At 36.8% G+C, this 21,902-nt stretch overlaps 1 protein-coding gene across 2 annotated transcripts in view; it reads left to right on the top strand.

Moving 5' to 3' along the window:
• KLHL1 (kelch like family member 1) overlaps positions 1 to 21,902 on the top strand; it is a 264,033-nt gene that overhangs the window by 150,275 nt on the left and 91,856 nt on the right. For both annotated transcript variants that reach the window (XM_050900633.1, XM_050900623.1), the window contains one exon: positions 4,508 to 4,720. In XM_050900633.1, coding sequence (XP_050756590.1) covers positions 4,508 to 4,720 — 213 coding nt within the window. The remainder of the gene's footprint in view (positions 1 to 4,507; positions 4,721 to 21,902) is intronic.

Below are 21,902 nucleotides of genomic sequence, written 5' to 3'. Positions count from 1 at the left end.
CTAGAGAACCAGACCATAAGCATATTAATAAGTACTGGTCCTTTGTCTAATGGGAGTTCAGGAACTTGAAAAGCCCATTCTCCTTAGGAAAGAAGATACACGATAGGGCAGTTTTTGCAAAGGGGGTGTAGTCTTGTATGATACACAGCTGATTGATAGGGAAAACTGGGCGTACAAAACAAGAGGGCTGAATGCAATGTAGCACAGCAGCAATAATTCCAGACTGAAATAGTTTGGGGCTTGACCAAAATCAAAATTGGCTTTCAGGTCTTTAGCACTTCAGAAAGTATACTATATGATTTAATATGGAAATCAGATGCACTATTAATTTATTTAAATGTTCTCGTGAAAACTTAGGTTCTAAACTAAAAGCAGTGTGGGCTTAAAATATTCATTGACACTAGTCATATATTTTTTAAGTGAAAGTCTAGTGTACAGATACCTTTCTTCCAGCATTATTTTGTGCATTTCTCATTTTTGTATTGGAAAGGCCACAGCATCAAAATCAATAAAATGTAAAACTTCTTAAATAAGACCACTACATCCAAACCCCCAAAACCTGCTAAGCATTTTACTGCCACGGCAACTCTGATATAACAGGTTCTAAATAGCAGTCTCGGAACTTGACATTCTTTGTCAAGGTATGAAATTATTTCATATTTTTTATAATACTGAAGAAATTATTCTCAGGTTCTTCCTTACAACTGATACATGCTGACTAGTGAAATCAATGACATAAACATCAGAGAACTAACTTTTGCAAGATAATTTGATTCCATGTGAAATAATGATCATTACAAGTCTTGATATAAAAAAAAATAAAAAAAAATCATTTGTATTGATAACATCATTATAAGGATATATGTAGTAGAATTTATTTTTATTAAATTCCATTTGGTAATATTTTAATTTCTTTAGAGCATTTATGTTCCTTTGATGCACAATCTGTTAGACTCAGATACTCAGGTGCTTGCTTATCTACCTTTAAATACTGATATGCTTTGTTTACGTGACTCTACTGTGCTAATGCTTTATGGTCATTTAATTCTAATCCTGTGTGCTGCTGAAAAGGTTTAAAAGTGAAACAGCTCTGCCATGGAAATGCTATGACCCCACAGCAATGGTTACTGCATCATCATTTTGAGAAAGCGGAAGGGCAACCAAGTGAGACATAGCTTTCTCCAAGTGGGTTCAGAGACTTTCATACTTTCTACTGTAAGTTACCTTTTCTAATTTAAAAGCAAAAATTCACTACTCTACTTAATTAAAACATTACAATTCTTGCTGAAGGGAAAGGCTAAGTGAATGACCCATGCAGGAGAGGCATTAGTCACAGCCCAGTTGATCTTATGAGACTTATAAGACAGTGAAGACTGGATTTACACAGCTTCTTAAGCATCAGAGTCAAAAGTTACAGGTCCTGAAAACTCATACACCTCTGTCACATAATCACGGACATGCTTAAACATTGAGTACCCTTATTCTCAAAATTAAGGTTTCTCAGCCCGTGAGGACCTGACCATTCCTGAAAGCACTTCACTAGAGCAGGACTGAGTAGCTCAATTCCTATCTTGCACCTTAATTTCAGAATAAGTTAAAATTTATTTCATTTATCCTGAAAATTTTAACCAGTAGATCACAGACATCTTTTGTATCCTGTTCCCTAAAGTGCAAAAATGAAGACAAATTATATTTTTAAAGGCAGATATTTTTCCACAATAAGCACATAATAAATTATTTCTGTTATGATAAAACAGCAAGCCATTGAAATATGCTTTGCTGCTCTAAATGAAATGAATCTCAAGAAATTAAAATGTGATCTAGGAAGTTCTAAACATTCAATAGTCAATTTAGGAAATGCTAAATACTTGAAAGAGAGAGTTTTTAGCTCTGAAGATCAAGAACCTGGATTTTATTGCTGTTTTATACATATAAAATATATATAAATATACCATATAAATGTATATATATACCATATATATGCAGAAGTTACAGTTATATAAAGAATTTTTATTAAATAGCATTTTCTAGAATACTCGGCCCTGAACATGAAACTAGTGTAAGTCCAGATGTTTAGAAGAACAGATTTGAGCTCATATGTTTTGTCTGAAAACTTTGTTAGATTCTACTTTCAGTCAATGGTAAATCAGTACAGAGGCTGGAATAAGTACTCCTTAAGTATATATCCAAATGAAAAGACAATTAAAAATTATAAAAAATCTTAATCAAACCTAAAATTATTATTCTGAATTTAGAGCCCCTGCTCTGAATGTTATTCAAAATTAATTAAGTTCTGTGAGTTCATAAAATGTATTCCACCATCGCAATGCTTCTCAATAATATTAGGTCTTTGGATTAATATGCTATTGCAAAGTTTGATGTTGGTTCCTATTAAGAAGTAGAGTTATATTTTTTTCATAATGGGATTTAATGTCAGTTTAACCAGCCTTAATTAAACTTTGGCTTATAAATCATTATATTGAGAAGTGCAATGAAATTTTCTGAGTTTTATGGCTTTATAATTAAAATGAATTAAGCCAACTTGTGGTTAAGTGTCTGCAAACTAGTTCCCTTATATTTCCAAGCTGTTGTACAATGTTCTAGTCACACAATTTAAACTTTATCAGGAGTCAACAGATTAAAACCTTAGGCCATAAAAATCTAGTTCTTTAGGTACCTATTGACATTCAATCAAGTAATTTAAAAAAAGAACTGAGTCATGTTTTGATCTAATTATCAGCTACGTAAAGATAACTTAACAGCACGGTTAATACAGACCATGAGCATATATGTACCTTTGATTGTCTGTTGTGTCAGCATCCCGTTTTGGGTGTATAAGTAGAGTTAAAAAGTTACTCATTGAAAGTTAAGCTTTACATGTAAAAGTATTCACATTCATAATAATAAGCATCACTTTCAGCTTTAGCTAGTTTATTCTATTTGCACGTATGTATTTGATGTGTAATTGCATTATGTATTTCAATGAACTTCTGTCTGTCATGATTTTGTCGTGTCTATGTATGTATTATTCATCTCTGCTACCTTATATAAAATATGCAGTTAATTTTTAATAGATTCTTTTAAACAGTAACTTTCAAAAAATATGATGTTTGAGAATTAAAATAATAACTTCCTTATATTGCATGGGGCTGGAGGAGGACGACGTGTGACTTACTAGGGCCAGCGTATAATTCTGACGTTTTAAGTCTTGCACCATTTTTTTTCTGTATTAGTTATATTGTCTCAGTAATACTGTGTTACTTCTGTTTCAGTTCCTGATGACCAGTCAGTCTTTCCCCTGGCCCAGACCCAAACAAGCAATTATAGACAACATTAATTTGAGTTTTCATATGCTAAGAACTGAATTGAGTGGGTGTAGCAGTGGAATTATCCACTTCCCTCAATTTTGATGTTCCTATGCTTAAGTCCTTGACTGATGTTTTGTCATTCCTTCCCTGCTTCTCATCTTACTCTCATGAAGTCTATCTAAAATATCATTATGAAAGTCATTATTATCTTTTATCTATCAGATATTGTAACTTATTTCTCCCTCCAACACTTTTTAGGTTTTTGTTTTATGTAAAAAATTAGATTTTTTTTCCAGGAGGAAGGCCCTGTGCCTCCAGTCTATACCTACTTCACTTTCTTCTTACAATTGTCTATGAATCAAGAATGCGAGAACACATTTGCAATTTCTCCACAGAGATCAAGCACCCTAAAAGAAATGTTTGGAGAACGATACCCTGCAGAACTGTGCTTCTGTTATGTCCTGTTAATGTAGCATAGGTAGTTCAGAGAGAGCTTAATTCAGTCCTTAGGATTCCGTCAAATAAATGAAACATTTTTCTTTAGCTTATATGGTTTATATCTATATGTTTTCATATACTTTATATAGGTTTTGTTTAGTTTTTTATAGTTATTCCTATATGTATTATAAATTTCAATATTGTGAGATTTTAATTGCTGCATACATTTTGCATGTTAGCTGGATGTTAACAATCTGTTCTAAACCAGTTCAAGAAATAATCCTAAATTCATGGTGTTGATCTTTCTCTCAGCCTTGTCATATGTATAGACAACCATCATCTGGATATTGATAATATAACTATATGACTGACAAGTTATTTAAGAAATAGATGAGATAGTGAAAAAATACAGGATAATGTGGTATGTGCATGTAAAAATTTACAGTATATTGCATGTGCTCAATTACAACTGAGTTTATAAAAATTTGAAACAATATACAGATCTGCCCCAGCCTTTACTAATTCTGATAATTTTTAATTACAATATTACCATATAATCTTCATATTGTTTTCTGAATATATTCATATATGAATTACAACTATAGCTGTTTAATTCTAATCATCTTTGGTTTGTTTTTCTCATGAGCTGTAAGAGGGCTGGGTATGGCACATATTGACTAATCCTATGGGTTTATTACCTTTAACAGCTGCTTTTATTTTCTTCCAGTATTACTGAATCTGAAATATTTTCTTCTTCTCAGGAGAATATAATGGAAGTTATAAGAAACCAAGAATTTTTACTTCTACCAGCTGAAGAACTCCATAAACTTCTTGCTAGTGATGATGTGAATGTTCCTGATGAAGAGACCATTTTCCATGCCTTAATGATGTGGGTGAAGTATGATATGCAGAGGCGATGCAATGACCTAAGTATGCTACTTGCTTATGTCAGATTACCACTGCTTCCACCTCAGGTATTTTTTTAATTATTATTTTATTTTAATAATAATAGTATCACTGTTATTGTGTATATAATCTGCAACTGCTGAATAATCTGGGTGTTTAAAAGCAAAACTGTTCAGAATTAGAAAAAATGAATGGCAGCCCTTCATCCAGAGTGACCTCAATAAACTTGAGGATTGGGCCAACAGATACCCAAGAAGTGCAGAGCTTTGAAACTGAAAAGAAGTAACCACAGATATCATAACATGCTAAGAAGGACAGGCAGAATAGTAAATATTCTCAGAAAAAAACCCCTGGGGATTATGACAAATAATGGGCTGAGTATGAGCCAACAGCATGAATGAGGAAAACTGCATATTGGTCTACATCAGGAAAAATTCTGTCAGCAGGCCATATGAAAATATTATTCCCGTAATACCTGGTGCTGCTAAGGCTGCACCTGGAACATTATTTCCAATTTTGCACTCCACAATTCCAAAGGCATAGGAAGAAACTGGAGAAGGTCCAGTGATGGGCTACCAAGGTAGTAAGTCAGCTCGGAGTGGAGAGGCTGAGGAAGCGAGTTTGTTTAGTCTGGTGAAGAGGAGGCTAAGCGATGACCTAATAGCAACTTAAGACTTCTTGAAGGGAAGTTCATGGAACCAAATTCTTCTTGGGAGCACCACAAAATGTAAGAAGGGGCAAACGCCCCAAGCTGTAGCATGGACAGTTCAGGTTGGACATTGGCTGGCGGGGGGGAATCACTTGGAAAGCAGTGAACTACTGCAGCAAGTTTTTCAGAGGCTATGCAATCTTCTTCATTAAAGGTTTTCCTGAATTAGCTAGACCATGTGATCACCAAATCCAGTGTTGGCATTAGCCCTGATTTGAGTGAGAGGTTGAACTAGTTGACTGCTGGAGGTCCTTTGGAGCGCCCTTCCTATGAATGCTTCTATGATTCTGTGATTCAGGCTTCAGTTCCCTTTTTTTTTTCAGAGAAGTAAATAGTAATTTTCTTCTGTTTAGTACCTCCGGATAATCATTCTCCTTTCAGCTAGTGTACTGGGTCTGGCTGGGGTGGAGTTAACTTTCTTCATGGCAGCCTGTATGGTGCTGTGCTTTGCACTTGTGCTAAAACAGTGTTGGTAGCACACCAATGTTTTGTCTGTTGCTCAGCAGTGCTTACACAGCATCAAGGCTTGCTCTCTTCCCTACCCCACTACCCCTCCAAAAGCCAGTAAGTCGGCAGTGGGCAAGAGGATGGGAGGAGACACAGCCGAGACAGCTGACCCCAACTGACCAAAGGGATAGTTCATATCATATAACATTGTGCTCAGCAATAAAAAGCCCAGGGAAAGGAGCAGGAAGGGGGACGACAATTGTGGTTATGGCGTTTGTCTTCCCAAGCAACTGTTACACGTTCTGAGGCTCTGTTTTCCAGGACGTGGCTGGACATCTGCCTGCCAATGGGAAGTAATGAATTAATTCCTCTTTTTACTTTGCTTGTGCGCACAGGTTTTATTTTCCCTATTAAACTGTCTTTGTCTCGAGCCATGAGTCTTCTCACCTTCCTTTTATTTTCTCCCCATCCCACAGGAAAGGGGAGTGAGTGAGACACAGGGTGGGTGTTTGGCTGCTGGCCAGGGTCAACCCATCACAGCCTTTTTTGGCACTCTACGTTGGGCACCAAAAAGGACTGTTTATGGGGAAGGTCACAACACTGAGAATGGGGCAGTGATGAGTAAGGTCAGAATCAGCTGCCACTTCAGTCTTGTTTTTTGATGGTGACTTTTAGATAATTCCATAATTGTACTAGCAATAATATCAGATCATATCAATGTCTACAGGAGTTCTTTCTACATAGGAAGCCAATGTTCTCACATATCTAAATCTCTTCATGTTCATTTGAGCATACTTACTGTTCCTTAGAGATCAGATCCTGAGCTGAGGGTCCAATGAATGAACAAAGGAGTCACTGATACAGCAAAGGATATCATTGAGCTATTTCTTCTCTGTCTGAGTCTGCAAAATTTATTTCCTTCAGATCATGAAAGAAAAAAAGACAAAAATAGTATGACAATGGCAGATACTTTTGGTTGTGAATCTTAGTTGCTATTCTGGATATTAATCTTCAAGAATGACTCGCTTGTCCAAAATCAAGAAAGAAGTCCAAGCTCAAATCTGCTTAAAAATCAAGTAAATATTAATACTGGAATCCTCAAATGACATCCTGAGGTTCCTTCATATTGGGTATATGACACTGCAAAACAAAAAGAAAAACAGGGAGAGACCTCAAACACCAGATCTTGGTCACCCTTACTGCTCAGTTGTTAACTCAATCCCTGGCTCTCATTTGAACCACTCCAGTTAGCTCTTTTCCAGACAAGTATCCTGTAGGGGATTATAGCCCTAACCCAGTTGGCACCACGCAATCGTTTCTTGCCCTGTTTCCTTTACCAGTATAAGCATAGCATATGATTCTCTGACATGCTTAAGTAATTATTCTGTTTCAGCTAATATTTTGAAGAATATGGGAATACAGATGAAGGTAGGCCAAGAATGGCAGCTCACTACATGACCAGATACTGGTATTGTAATGTCTAGATGTACAAAAAATGCACCAACTCTGAAAGGGATCAAGAAAAGAATACTAGGAAGGAGATGATTAAAACAAGAACTATCATAAATCATGATGCTATGATTTACAGTCACTTTGTGTCATACTGAGATCTCAGAGGGTTGGGTGGGTTTTTTTGTTTTATTTTCCAATATAAAATGTGCTACAAAGGAAACAGTCAAATATGACAAAGTTAAAGGTTTCTTTGTCAGAAATGTGAGGTGTTTATTTTTCAAGATCTATGTCAATTGAAAAGCTAGCACACAATACTGCGCATTACTGCAGTCTTTAAAGTGTTTTTTTTAAATCTGCCAAGCACCTACAAAAGGTAACTTAAACTGTTCACACACCAGCCTCACTTCTAGCTCTTATTGTGTAGAAAGAGATCATGCAGGCTTTGTTGGTTACTGGTCCCTGCCCTAGTTCTTAGTAATAATTTTCTTTAATATCTGCAAGATCTACCACTACGGAGTTAAATGAGGCTATTGACATAAGTCAGATGAAAGGAATACAACTATTTTGTTTGTTCTGTGAATTGCTGAAAATGGTGAAAAATAGAATCAAGATTAAAAAGTTTACTTTCCTTTCCAATAGCCTTATGTAAAATATCAGGTAATGTATGTATGTGTGTAAGGTATGTAATGGTCTCATTCTCATCTAGACTCCCTTTCCCATGAAAGGTTGGACCAGAAGATCTTTCAAAGTTGCTTCCAACCTGGGCTGTTCTATGATTCTAAGATCCTATGGTATATAAAGTATCAGCTGAAATAATCTAGAGGCAAGGTTTCAAACTACTTTTATGTTCGGGAGCTTCTAATCCCACTACAAATTCTAAATGTATGGCTCATAAATTTAGCTGCATTCCTCCAATCAATAGGGATTTTACTTCATCTAGGCATCACATAGTTTGCTTACTTCTGCACTGCTAATTGCATGTAAACCAGTGATCCCCACACTGGGAGGTGAAAATTTACTTTTTATTACCAAAAGGTGAAATTTTTCCTACTAGGGCTTATACTTAAGTATAAATCAAATAAAACACTCTATCATTTTCATTGCACTGAAAATTAACTGAAGAGCTCTCTGAAGAGAAGCTAGGTCAAAATTAAAAGCTAATCATTGGACCTTTGAGAAAAAAAGTTTTGGGTTCCTTACTTTTAAATTCACTAAAAAAGATGAAGTCATATACTGCAAAGATTATTAACAGATCGGAAAGATTGTACTGAGATCCTCTTAAAGTGAAGGCTTACATTTATAGCCTGAGTTTTTATGATACCTCATTTCACTTTCAGGGAGCAGTAATATTGGCAATGTAGTCAGACTTGAGTAATAGGATATCAAACAATGTAATTCAAAATTCAATAGAAGAATTTGGGAGAAACCAATCAGTGTTAACATATTAAAAGGAAAGTATCATGAAGCTGAAAATGAAATAATGGAACCTGCAATGTTGCCATAGAACTTTAGTTTAATTTTGCTCCTTTAATTTGCCTGAAACCATCTGCTAAACTAAAACAGTTCATATTTCTTCATTCAAGTCAAACTAGAAAGATTGGTGGCTTGACCAATATAAGAAATTATTTCATGTTATAATAGGTAAGATTTAGTTACTTCCTGTCAATAGGTGTTCCAAATATTTTGTGTTGATCTGTACAGAAAATGTATCTTAATTTATATTCATTTTCACTGTTAAAGGATTCAGAGAGAGTAAAAATTTGGTGCTTTAAGCCTTTTTAATGCTGAACTATTTTAGATTATTTACTTGAATTGTTCATTTACAAGCTTATCATAAATATTTTTTCCTGCGATTTTTAATAGCATTCTTCACTGAGAGTAAGTTAACAAACAAACAAGTTAAGAAACAAACAAGAAATATCACTAAGCTGACATTTTGTCAGTTGTTCAAAAACTCTAAGAAGCTACTTTTTGTGGCTAAAAGGTACCACAGTTGCCCTCAATTTTCAGCAGTATTTTTAAATGAAATTTGAACAAAACCATTTTAATATTTTAAAAAATCAAACAAAATTAGTACATGTAACAAAGCAAAACCACTAAAGACAGTTTGTGGATATGTCTTTTTTGACATGATATGATAAACATATTCATAACCACAGAATCACAGAACGGCTGAGGTTGGAAGGGACCTCTGGAGGTCATCTGGTCCAACACATCTGCTCAAGCAGGACCACCTAGAGCCAGTTGCCCAGGACCACGTCCAAATGGCTTTTTGAATGCTTCCAAGGACTGTGCCAGGGCCCAGTCACCTTCACAGTATAAAAGTGTTTCCTGATGTTCAGATAGAACCTCCTGTGTTTCAGTTTGTGCCCATTGCCTCTGGCCCTCTCACTGGGCACCACTGAAAACAGCCTGGCTCCATCCTCTATGCACCGTCCCTTCCGATATTTATACACATTAGTAAGATCCCCCTGAGCTTTCTCTTCTCTAGGCTGAACTGTCCAGAGCTCTCAGCCTTTCCTCATAACAGGGATGCTCCAGTCCCTTCATCATCTTTGTGACCCTTCATTAAATTCTTTGCAGTATGTCCATGTCTCCCTTGTACTGAGGAACCTAGAACTGGACGCATTACTCCAAGTTTGGCCTCACCAGTGCTGAGTAGAGGGGAAGGATCACCTCCCTTGACCTGCTGACAATACTTTGTCTAATGCAGCCCAGAACACTGTTAGCCTTCTTTGCAGCAAAGGCACACTGCTGGCTCCTGTTCTGCCAAGCTGCTTTCCAGCTGGGTGGCCCCCAGCATATATTGGTGCATGGATATACATACACATAGACATGCACATGCACATACATATACATTTATTTCATTCTTTTATAGTAGAATGTTCTTGTGAACCTTTTAGTTAGAGGTGAAAAACCATAGCTGTGGAAAGATATACCCATTAAGGTCTGGCTAGAATAACTAAAGGTGTTCTTACCTAGTTCCCTGATGACTATCCTGACCCATCATCTAATGATTACCTTCCCCATGATGCATGATGTAGTGATTACCATCCCCACAGCTCAGGGAGCAAAACGGTTCATCTGAATCCTCACTAATTCTATATAGGCAAAAGTCTAACCTTGTCTGCCGTTGAAGCTAAAACATTAACTTCTGGCCCTGAAGGCAGTGTGGAAGAGTTTATATCTATATCACTGAATTCTCCTTATCTTTCTCTGTTCCTTTCCCAAAACAGAATGGTTTCTTCTATGCTTGTATCTCCTATTCCCTGACTCAGGCTGTACCTGGAAACATTCAATGCAATTCATCAGCACGTTTGAGCCTCTGCCTAGCCCTACTTTTCTTACTAGTGATGTAATCGCATTTACTAAGATGAAAAGCTTTTTTTTTGCTGATTGTCTGTACACAGTGTAATGTATCTGTTAGAGTTGAGGCTACAGCATGAGCCAAGAATGTGTGCAGCTTCTATTGGGCAAAACATTTTTATGGTGTTTCTTAAGAGTGTGAGAAGTTGCTAATGACAGTTGGGCTGCTGAAGGAATTTACAAGTTAAGAGTTAACAAGATAACTCCTAACAAGAGTTAGGAGTTAACACATGATACTCAGTGCCTAGAATAGCATGACTAGTAAAGAATGAGGATGTTATACTTATGTTTTAATGTTTCTCAGCAAAGATATGCATGACAAAAAGAGCACAAATATTTACTTGCAGAAATGATTAAGTTAAAGATAACTTGTACTCCACCAGTGTGCTGTGTTTATAATGGATGTTTTTTGCAACTGCTTGTAATAGTAGATCATTGGTTAACTATGAAAGCTAAGAAATAGCGTAGGGTAAAGCATAGATATTATTGCCTTTCTCTCTGGAACACTTTTAATAAACCACTTTCAGATGCTTGCAAATCACATCAGTAGGATAATGCATAGTCTCTGAGTATTAAATACACTGTGGCTCAGATCCAGGGAAACTAATATAGGCATCTAAATTAGTTTTCTTGCCCAGGGGCAGAAACAATCCAGTCCTTATAAAGTGAAGTACTTAAATATCCTGTAAGTCACTGGAGAGAAAGTGAACTGATCCACCTGGGTTCTGTTCTTATTTATACAGAGATGTTGTAGGGAACCTGTAGGAAATGCTAAGCCTCTAAATCCCCTCAGAATGCACACATTACATCTGACTGTACATGATTTTAAAAGTGTATATGAATTTGCATATAATAATCGAGTAAAAACACTTTAAATCCTAGCTTGGATAATTGAAGTTGTGAGGCAAACCTGTAAATTCCTTCCACAGCTCAGCTGGCATTTGGCAAAGAGGTATTTCTCTGTACTGCTAAAAAAATAATTAACCAGGCAGTCGTCAGACTGAGGTTCATCAGGTTCTGACCTTTTCAATATATATTGGGCTAGAAGAAACAATTGCAGGATCCTTTGCTTACCAAAAATGGAGGGTATCACTCTATGTCAGTCAATCTCTAACTTTCTCCTTCAGAGCAGAGTGATTGATAATATGCAGTGATAACCTTTTTCAGTTCTCTAACCATCTCTAGCATCACTAAAGAAGTGCAGCTGGTATGAATTCACATCTGACTAGATTTCTAGGTTTTTTAGAGTGGTTCTCACCTACCGTTCTGGGGTAAAAGTTAAGTATGTGTGTAAATTCAATCATCCTCTACAACATTTTGTGAATTCTTTCAGTCATTTCTAAACAAATTGAATGCCAGGAGATTATAACTTGCATCTGAAAAGACTGAAGGTATGATTCAGTTTCTTATTCACCTATGTGTGTAGGCTTCTCCACATCAGCTAAATCCCTAACCTCCTACTGTAGGCAATGAAGATCTAGCGTGGTTCCCAGCACATAAGAGCAAACCTATGTGCTGATTTCAGAGGTGCCATGGATTATCATGCTGCCTGGCTCCCAGCAGATTTTCTGGAAGTGTTCCCTCATAAATTCGGTGCCATATTTACTGGCCCTGTGTGGATTCTTAGACACCATGTGGCATCTCAAATGGTGCTAAATGCTTGGTTTTATGCAAGTGAATTAACCAGTCATTTGATTTGAATGTCGACCTGTATCAGAATAATATAAATCTGGGAATGTGAGGAAGTTTGACAATATTTTTAATGTAATTTTTAAGTTAACTTCAAGTAAATAAAAATAAATTAATTACATTAAGAATTAATAACTTCTGAGTCCATAAAAAAGGAGGTTTCAGGCAAGCTGCTAGGATGATCTCCATATTCCTCTATTAGCTTATCAATGTAGTAGAAATTTGGATCTGAAATTTCACTTGCCTGTGAAACGGCAATTAGTTGATTATAGTCAGTACAGGCAGAATATGCTCTCATTTCTCTATTTTTCTTATATAGATCATGCAATAAAGCTAACTTTTTTCTCTTTTTCTAACTTCTCTGGCTGTGGAGGTATCTTGTCAGCTGGTATTTTATCTGAAGAAAGATGTGATGGTTCAATGCAGTGTGCAGATACGATCCAAAGGGATCTTTTTTGTCTTTTAGCTAATTCTAAAATTGTCCAAAAGTCCTGTCACTATGGCTGGCATTTCTTGTGTAGATAACTGACAGTGTGAAAATTTGTAAACAGTGAAAATGATAACCATTCAACACAGTTATGTGTGACATTCATTTCCAAATACGGTTCTTTATCAGTAAAGTTTAGTAAATACCAGTAAATATCAGTAAAGTATCAGTAAATGCTTTGAAGCTGTCATGAGACGCTGTTCAAATAAAAGTTGTGGCAACATAATGCTATAATACCATTTCTTTATCCTACACACAGGCAACTTACTTGGCTTTTTATTCGGTGTCTCATGATATACTGAGCACATGGTTTGCTACTATATATGTTGGGGTAAATTTATTTAGTGGAAAAGTGGATCTTCACTAGGTAAATCACTTTTGCACATGATCATAAAATTATTGGGGAATGACAATGATGAATAGAAAATACAAACCTTGCCTCTCTTTAATTCTGCATTGCCAATGGTTCAGAACAATGTTTTGATAAAAATATTCTACTTTTGTTGCTCATTCTATGCAGTTCATTCTATGTGAAACATTTATTCTCATAAATGTCCCCATTAGAATGTATAGTGTCCATGTGAAAACACGTATTTATTGATACATTAGATTATATTAACTGTCCAAATCAATTATAAGCTCTAGTCATATGAATAAGAGCATATCCTTCCTTGACCTTCAAAACAGCACCATTTTCAGTGCATACTTAAATGTGTAATCCAGTTTTATTTGCATAAAATGATGTCTTTAGTTTTGAGAAGACGTTTTGCCTGTTGTTTATGTTTTTACAAGGTCATATTATTTATAGATGTTATTTGGCACCTTTCTATCTTTTTCTGTCTTAGTGACTGTCAGGTTGTAGATTATATCAGATTGTGGCAGAAATTGCTCAATGTGTGTGTGGCTATTCAGTCATCCTCTTTGGCAACGTATTTTTAATTTTTTTCAATAAATTTTAACTGATTGGGATGCCAGGATATTATAATTCACATCTGAAAATCCTGTATGTTCAATGAAACTATTAAAAATAAATGCAATGGAAGTGGATCAAATAACATAGTACCCTATGTCATCTTCCAGTTCAAACTCTGGTTTACACTCATTTTTTAATCATACAAATAAACTGCATCATAATATCTTGCATGGGTCTCAGCAATGAAAATTAACATAACTTTCAGCAAAGCTCCACTGTCATTTAGGCATCTACTTGATATGTTGAGACTTGTCAACATGCTTAACACCCAGCTGTTCATAGCAATTTTAATGAAAATGGATAGGTGCTTGTCCCGGTTTCAGCTGGGATAGAGTTAACTCTCTTCTTAGTAGCTGGTACAGTGCTGTGTTTTGGATTTAGTGTGAGAACAATGTTGATAACATGCTGATGTTTTAGTTGTTGCTAAGTAGTGCTTATCCTAAGTTAAGGATTTTTCAGTTTCCCATGCTCTGCCAGCAAGCAGGTGTGCAAGAAGCTGGGAGGGAGCATAACCGGGGCAGCTGACCCGAACGAGCCAAAGGGATATTCCATACCATGGAATGTATATAAACCCAGTATATAAACAGGTAGGAGTTGGCTGGGAGGTGCAGATCATGGCTCTGGCATCAGTCAGCGGGTGGTGAGCAATTGCATTGTGCATCACTGTTTTGGTTTTTTTTCCCTTCCCCCCCCCCCTTCTTTTTTTGTTATATTCCTTTTCATTGCTATTATTATTATTATTATATTTCATTATTATTATTGTTAGTATTATATTTTACTTTAGTTATTAAACCTTTCTTATCTCAACCCACGAGTTTTACCTTCTTTCTCCATTCTCCTCCCCATCCCTCTGGGAGCTGGGGGTGAGTGAGGGAGCAGCTGTGTGGTACTTAGCTGCTGACTGGGGTTAAACCATGACAGTGCTAAGCACTTTTAAGAGTCTGCCAGTGTAGTTTATGTTCATAAACAGAGCTGCAAGTTACTGACCACTTTTAGAAATCTTGTTTTGAATACCTTTTCAGGTACCTGTTTCCCTTAGACCTGTCCAGGCTGTGTTTTCATCTACAAGCATACAACATGACAATTACCCTGAGATTCAAACTGCACTGTATATAATGAACACTGTTGTTTTCACTCTCCAGTAATATATTTTGCTTGTGATAATAGCAAAAATCCAGTGCTACTGGATTTTGTGGATTTTATCATGTAGTAGTGGGCTTTATTTTGATTAATGAGGGCAACAAAGATATTGGAGAGAGAAGTTTTATCATAGGAGAAAAACAAGCTTTCTGCAGACTTCACAGTTCTTTTGGGATCTAAACAAGGTAGCAAGACCTTTCAGTGTGGGCCACAAATACCCTCAAACCAGAAAGACATTAAAATCTGTCAGTGGAGTAGATTCAGCCTGTCTGCTCAGGAGCTATGTTGTAGCTACTCGGACAGCAGCACGCTGTACAGTCCCTGGAAGGCACATCTAATTACTTTGAAACCTTGACTATCTGAGTCAAACCCAGATGTCAAAGTTTACCTTGTTATAACATGTAACACTTCCATATCTACTTAATGTAAGCTGTACTAATTTTCTACTTATAAACGCAGAATCACAGAATGGTTGAGGTAAGACCTCTGGAGGTCATCTGGTCCAACCTCTGTGCTTAAGCAGGGCCACCCAGAGCCAGTTGCCCAGGACCATGTCCAGACAGTGTTTGAATATCTCCAAGGAGGGAGACTGTACAACATCCCTGGGCAGCTTGTGCCAGTGTTCAGTGACCCTCACAGTAAAAAAGTGTTTCCTGATGTTCAGATGAAAGCTCCTTGTTTCAGTTTGTACCCATTGCCTCTGGTCCTGTCACCGGGCACCACGGAGAGAGCCAGATTGGTAAAATACCCCTCTTCTCTACACTGAACTGTCCCAGCTCTCTCAGCCTTTCCTCATAGGAGCGAGATGCTCCAATCCTTTAACCAGGTAAGCAGCCCTTCTCTGGACTCTCTAGTCTCCCTTATTTCCCTTATCTCTCTTATACTGGGAAGCCCAGAACTGTACACAGCACTCCAGGTGCGGCCTCACCAGTGCTGAGTAGAGGGGAAGGATCACCTCCCTCGACCTGCTGGCAATACAGCAGCCCAGGACACCACTAGTCTTCTTTGTGGCAAGGGCACATTGCTGGCTCTTGTTCAACTTAGTGTCCACCAGGATCCCAGGTCCTTTTCTGCCAAGCTGCTTTTCAGTTGGGTGGCCCCCAGCATATACTGGTGTTTGAGGTTGTTCCTCCCTAGGTGCAGGAGTTCGCACTTGTCCTTGTTGAACTCCATGAGGTTCCTGTCAGCCCCTTTCTCCAGGCTGTTGAGGTTCCTCTGGATGGCAGCACAACCCTCCCAGTCACTGTCAGCCACTCCTCCCAGTTTGGTGTCATCAGCAAACTTGCTGAGGATGTGCTCTGCTCCATCATCCAGATCTGTAATGATTTCTGTAATTTAGTGTAAAGGTATCTAAGCTAGTTTTAGAGTAACTAGCTTACCAGGATAGTAACAGGGTGAGAGTTGACCCTAGCAAAGATTAAACTATCCTTCTGTATGACAAGTTTTGCTGTTAGTTGTTGGTGTTCCATAGATCATTCCTCCAGAGATCATGCAAACATAACTCATGGAAGGTAGTGAAGGCAAAGATCAATCACTACTTTCACTAATTGTTAACAACAGGTAGTTTTAAAAGCAGAAATTTTATTGCTCTTGACATCATTTGGAATCTGTCACTTTTAACTAAAGAAGGAAGGAAAAAGGGATTGTAAATGCTTGGACTGGTACCATGGGGTATCTTGAATGGTCTTCCTGGAAAAAGGGTAATGAGAGGTCTAAGAGATGGGTTGGGCTTCCCTTCCCTAATGTAAAGTCCCTATTTTTGCAGTTTAGTGCTGTTTTCTGCATCCTTCCTTCTCCCTTAAATTGATTCTGCATAATAGAAAACCACGTAATCAGAAACATTTTCTTCTCTAGTTCTAGTTGAGCCATCAACATTTCAGAGATTATGTATGTACTAGAAGAATTCTTCATATTAGACATTTGTAACATTTATCCTTGAAATATACTATATGGAAAAGGTGTTTAAATAGACAGTTCCCTTTCTATGTGACATTTTCTTATCCATCCTTTTTGCCTATTTCTAAGACCTGAAGATCATATTTGAAACAGAAGAACATTTGTAGTGTGTTGACCCTGGCTGGATGCCAGGTGCCCACCAAAGCCGCTCTATCACTCCCCCTCCTCAGCTGGACAGGGGAGAGAAAATAAAACAAAAGGCTCGTGGGTCGAGATAAGGACAGGGAGATCAGTTACCAATTACTGTCACGGGCAAAACAGACTCGACTTGGGGAAAAATTAGTTTAATTTATTACCAGTCAAATCAGAGTAGGATAATGACAAATAAAACCAAATCTTAAAACACCTTCCCCCCACCCCTCCCTTCTTCCTGGGCTTAACTTTACTCCGAATTTCTCTACCTCCTCCCCCCTCAAGTGGTGCAGGGGGATGGGGAATGGGGGTTGCGTTCAGGTCATCACACGTTGTTTCTGCCGCTCCTTCCTCCTCAGGGGGAGGACTCCTCACACTCTTCCCCTGCTCCAGTGTGGGTCCCTCCCATGGGGGTCAGTCCTCCATGAACTTCTCCAACATGAGTCCTTCCCACAGGCTACAGTTCTTCATGAACTGCTCCAGCGTGGGTCCCATCCACAGGGTGCAGTCCTTCAGGAACAGACTGCTCCAGCGTGGGTCCCCCGTGGGGTCACAAGTCCTGCCAGCAAACCTGCTCCAGCGTGGGCTCCTCTCTCCATGGGTCCACAGGTCCTGCCGGGAGCCTGCTCCAGCATGGGCTTCCCATGGGGTCACAGCCTCCTTTGGGCATCCACCTGCTCCGGCGTGGGGTCCTCCATGGGCTGCAGGTGGATATCTGCTCCATCGTGGACCTCCATGGGCTGCAGGGGGACAGCCTGCCATCTCACCATGGTCTTCACTGTGGGCTGCAGGGGAATCTCTGCTCCGGCACCTGGAGCACCTCCTCCCCGTCCTTCTTCACTGACCTTGGTGTGTGCAGAGTTGTTCCTCTCACATCTTCTCACTCCTCTCTCTCTGGCTGCAACTGCAACTCCCCTGTAACTTCTTTTCCCTTTCTTAAATATGTTATCCCAGAAGCGCTACCACTGTTGCTGATGGGCTCGGCCTTGGCCAGCGGCGGGTCCGTCTTGGAGCCGCTGGCATTGGCTCTATCGGACATAGGGGAAGCTTCTAGCAGCTTCTCACAGAAGCCACCCCTGTAGCCCCCCACTACCAAAACCTTGCCACGCAAACCCAATACAACATTATTTAGGGAAAAGATGCTTTTTTTGTATTCCATTTCTTTGTACTTATTCTCTTATAGGAGTTTTATGAAAATGACATCAATTTTAGTAGACTACAGTTAACTACAGTTAAAAATAAAAAACCCAGTAATTTTCAAATATAGGCTATTACCTGTTATTGACTGAACAACATTTGTGTTGCATTTGTTGGCATCTGTCATGCTTTTACCTAATCTTCTATTCAATTTATCACTTTCAGAAAAAAAAAAAAAGAATTTGATTCAGAAGAGCTTCACATAAAAACATCTGCCTTTGAACCAAAGGACACCAGACAATAAGAATATTTTGTCATAGCCCAACCTTTTTGTTGCTTCTAGTGTTGGGGTATTTTTTTTATTTTCTCTTTTTTTAATGTGATTTTTTTGTTCATCTTCCTTATGAATGCAATTTGACCTCTAGAACTTTTCTTATTTCTTATGTAGTATTTTAACACTATTGCAAAATATGCCTGGGTCTCAGAATTATGATATTACTTTTTTCCTCAAGGATTAGAGAGGAAAAAATACAAGGTACTTTAAAGAGATTCATATCACCTAATTTTAGATATCTAGAAAGTAAGTATTTAGCATATGAGATAGGTATTTAGTTTAAGAAGGGATTTATCTTGAGATATTTTTTTTTCATTTACTGGAGTGAGAGCCTAGCATGATGAGGTTAAATGTAGATCTCTGCATCAGTATAATTAAGTGTGTAGAAAGTTTGCATCTCAGATTTTGCACTCATTTCAGCCACTATGTAAAATACATAGATTGATAAAATCATTGTGAAAAGACATCACTAGAGGCAGAAGCTGGTGGGGGGTGAGGGGGAGTAAAACAATTACTGTTTTCCTAAACTGAATAACATTTGAATCAGTAACATATCAGGGTGATAAGTAAATTGGTCAAATTAGTACCAGTTTCAAAGATAGACCCAGTAGTATTAGTATTCCAACAGAAGTCAGTATGTACGCCAAAAAAGTGTGGGCATATTTACAAATTAAGTTAAAATTAAAGTTTGAACCGTGTGATAAAAGATAACAAGGGATCACTTATAGAAAATAATATTGAAGATTTTAATAAATGGGCTCATTAAATCATAAGCTTTGGGGAAGTGTTAATGTTGTGAAAGTGGTTTCAACACCACAGTTTAATTACTTACCGCAGATGCTACCAATGAATATTCCAATCCCATTACTTAATTTATTCAAAAGTGGTGAAAAAAAAATCAGTTTCTTCATTTTTATATCAAATGTAAGGCCTCAGGGAATGTGTGTGTGTGATTGTTTGTTTATCTAATATATTAATTTTGGTAACCTAGTGACAGGTTAAGGAAAACAAACTTCAACTATGCTATATTCTTTTTGTTTGGTTTGGTTTTTGTACCTTGATATGGGGGAGGGATAGGGAGGACTCAGGATTATAACTGAAGGGTAGAAAGCCAGTTTAAAATGTCTTCTGGATATGAAATTATTTTTAATGTGTGGGGAAAAAGTTGGAATTACAAATCAATTAAACACTGAACACATTTCCTCTGCCAGTGACTGTGATCACCAAAAATACTAGCTTAGTAGATGTCAGAGTTCGGTTGTTAGACAGAAAACACAATTAGATTTCTTTCCAAAATTCCAGTCCAAGACCTTTCACTATTACTGCTGTGTGATTGATCTCTTTGCAATATATTATCACCTGCACGCATACACAGATCACAGACTTACAGACAGACTAATGAAAGTCTGTTGTGTCTAAGCAGTAAATCTTTATGTAGATTATTTGTAATAGAAATGATTAGCCATATGTTTCAAGAAAGAACAGGTCTAGAGTTTCTTAAAGATCCTTAAGTCTGCTGCATCTTATTGCTGAGGAGAAAATAACCTTTCTCTGAGAGTACAGAAATCTGAGGGATTTAGTATAGTCTCCTTCTTTGAGTTGGTTGAGCAGCTGGCTTGACTAACTCACACATTATGAATAATTTAGTCCATGAGCAACACAAATATTGACTTTCATGTACTGAATATTTGTGTTACTACAGAAAAATGCCTCTGAGCTAAAACAGGTTTACTGAAGTCATTAATTAAACATGAATAAGAAAGAAAGAATTCCAAACAGATCCAGAATGTTTGACGAGCTGAAAGAAAATGGTAGAAAACAAAATGAGACATGCTAAATTAGAGAGATGATTAATCGCAAATATATTTCATTATTTTATTTCTAAGACAATATATTGAAAAGCTTGTTCTAAAACCAAGTAAAAACTCAAAAAGATAAATTAGGTGCAAGCTTTTTTTTAAATTTCAATTTAAGGCCCCTAATTACAAAACAGTCAAGTGGGTAAAGCAGATGATTATGTTGGATTTAGCTCAATTCATTCAATTTCTAGCAAAACAAAAAGATCTTTAAGTAATATTGCTAAGGTTTAGTTGGATAAAGTGGGATTTAGAAATGGAGTTTAAACTTCAGCTCCATATATGATCAATTTGTGACCTTGTGATCTCTACATTTAGGAGTCCAGAAAAGATAACAACTTTTGTATTTTTTATAAGACTTAAAGGAGAGAGTAAGGGAATGTTTAAGTATTTTAATTTACTTTAGTTAAAATCTATTTGCAAATCAGAATCTGGATAAAGAATGACACTGTTGGTAATACCTTAGCATATCCTCAAAGCGCAAAAACTGGTGGAAAATAATTTTATGACTGTGATACATTTTTATTTTCCTTTCAAAATATAGTAATTTAAAAGTAAGAGTTAAAAGAAGTGGTAAAATATACTTGTAGAAAATTCACAATTACATGATTCCTGAAGTTGTACCTTCTGTTATGCAAAATTAAATGAATTATTTATGTAGAAAACTGGACCAATTTTCAAATTAATATATCATTTCTGATGTCTTTCTCTAAGCACTATTCTAAATTTTAATCTAAATTTTAAAGGGTTTTTTTTACTATATTGTTGTTCTCTGAATATAATTCTTAAACATGGTAATAATACATGCTTAATCAATAGCCCGAAATACTTTCAGTTTCTCGCATAAAGAGTGCAAACATGCTGCTGGTGTCATTCCTGTTGTCTTAGTATTTTTTTCATGAATAATTAATTCAGTATGTATAAAAATAAAATTTGTTGTGTATTTTTCCTTATTAGAAAATATTACTGATGACTGAAATATCTTGCTCATTTTACCTGAGAATAGTTAGTAATATTACTAGTGGAAACCATTTAAAGTTCTAATGCAGACATTTAAATGAATACTTTGCATTGTCAAGAAAGCCATAATTCTCTCTTACTTAAATCTGTTCTTTTCAAGTATAGATGTTAAGCAAGAAATTCACTTAATGTTGCGAGAACAAAAATTAAACTGAAATTCAAAGAAGCAATTCCATTCCCCAGTACCTTTCTGTAATTAATTTCATAATTATCTTTCATTTTTACCTTGGACAAAGGAAGAAAAATATTTTAGAACTAACCTGTAGTATTGGAGAATTCTTGATTCTGAGATGCTTTTAACCACTTTTTCAAGCATGTAAACACCTTAATACAAAAACTATGCAGTAAGGATGTTTAAGATTGGAGAAGCTGGTCAAAAAATGGGCTGTAAATTTTCAACTGAAATAGGAGAAGTAAGAAAAATTATAAAGAACTGGTATATATTTTCTGCAGAAAAAAACCACGTTTTGTAAAAAGTTTTTAATTCTGAAGATATCAGTCCAAAACTCAAAAAATGTTATTTTGAAAGTTCTATTTTTCCATGGAAAATGC

Source organism: Gymnogyps californianus, chromosome 1 (genome assembly GCF_018139145.2).
Source record: "Gymnogyps californianus isolate 813 chromosome 1, ASM1813914v2, whole genome shotgun sequence".
Classification (NCBI taxonomy): Eukaryota; Metazoa; Chordata; class Aves; order Accipitriformes; family Cathartidae; genus Gymnogyps; species Gymnogyps californianus.
This window is presented reverse-complemented; position numbering and strand designations above follow the sequence as displayed.